Here is a 268-nt window from a genome sequence, read left to right on the forward strand (position 1 = left end):
CAACAGGCTCCGGGACAGCTTCTTCCACCAGGCCATCAGACTGATTAATTCATGTTAACACAATTAACTATGTTATACTGACTGTTCATATTTAACCATCTTGTAATTGTCCTGTTTGTACATTCTATTTATTACTTACTATAAGTTGCACATTTAGATGGAGATGTAACGTAAAGAGTTTTACTCCTCATGTACATGAAGGATGTAGGTAATGAAGTCACTTCAATCCCAAAACAATTGTAGTAGGTTTGTCAAGTATTATTTCTCT

The 268-nt window shown here is 34.7% G+C and overlaps 1 protein-coding gene across 1 annotated transcript in view; it reads right to left on the reverse strand.

Moving 5' to 3' along the window:
- Positions 1-258: 258 nt before the first annotated feature.
- The window catches only part of LOC132395095 (general transcription factor II-I repeat domain-containing protein 2-like), a gene marked incomplete at its 5' end in the record, with an annotated part of 11329 nt that continues 11319 nt past the window's right edge, over positions 259-268 (reverse strand). Inside the window, one exon of the mRNA XM_059971401.1 lies at positions 259-268. This exon is cut by the window's right edge and continues 79 nt beyond it. Within this exon, the coding sequence (XP_059827384.1) occupies positions 259-268 (10 nt within the window).

This window comes from Hypanus sabinus, chromosome 6, assembly GCF_030144855.1.
Source record: "Hypanus sabinus isolate sHypSab1 chromosome 6, sHypSab1.hap1, whole genome shotgun sequence".
Lineage (NCBI taxonomy): Eukaryota > Metazoa > Chordata > Chondrichthyes > Myliobatiformes > Dasyatidae > Hypanus > Hypanus sabinus.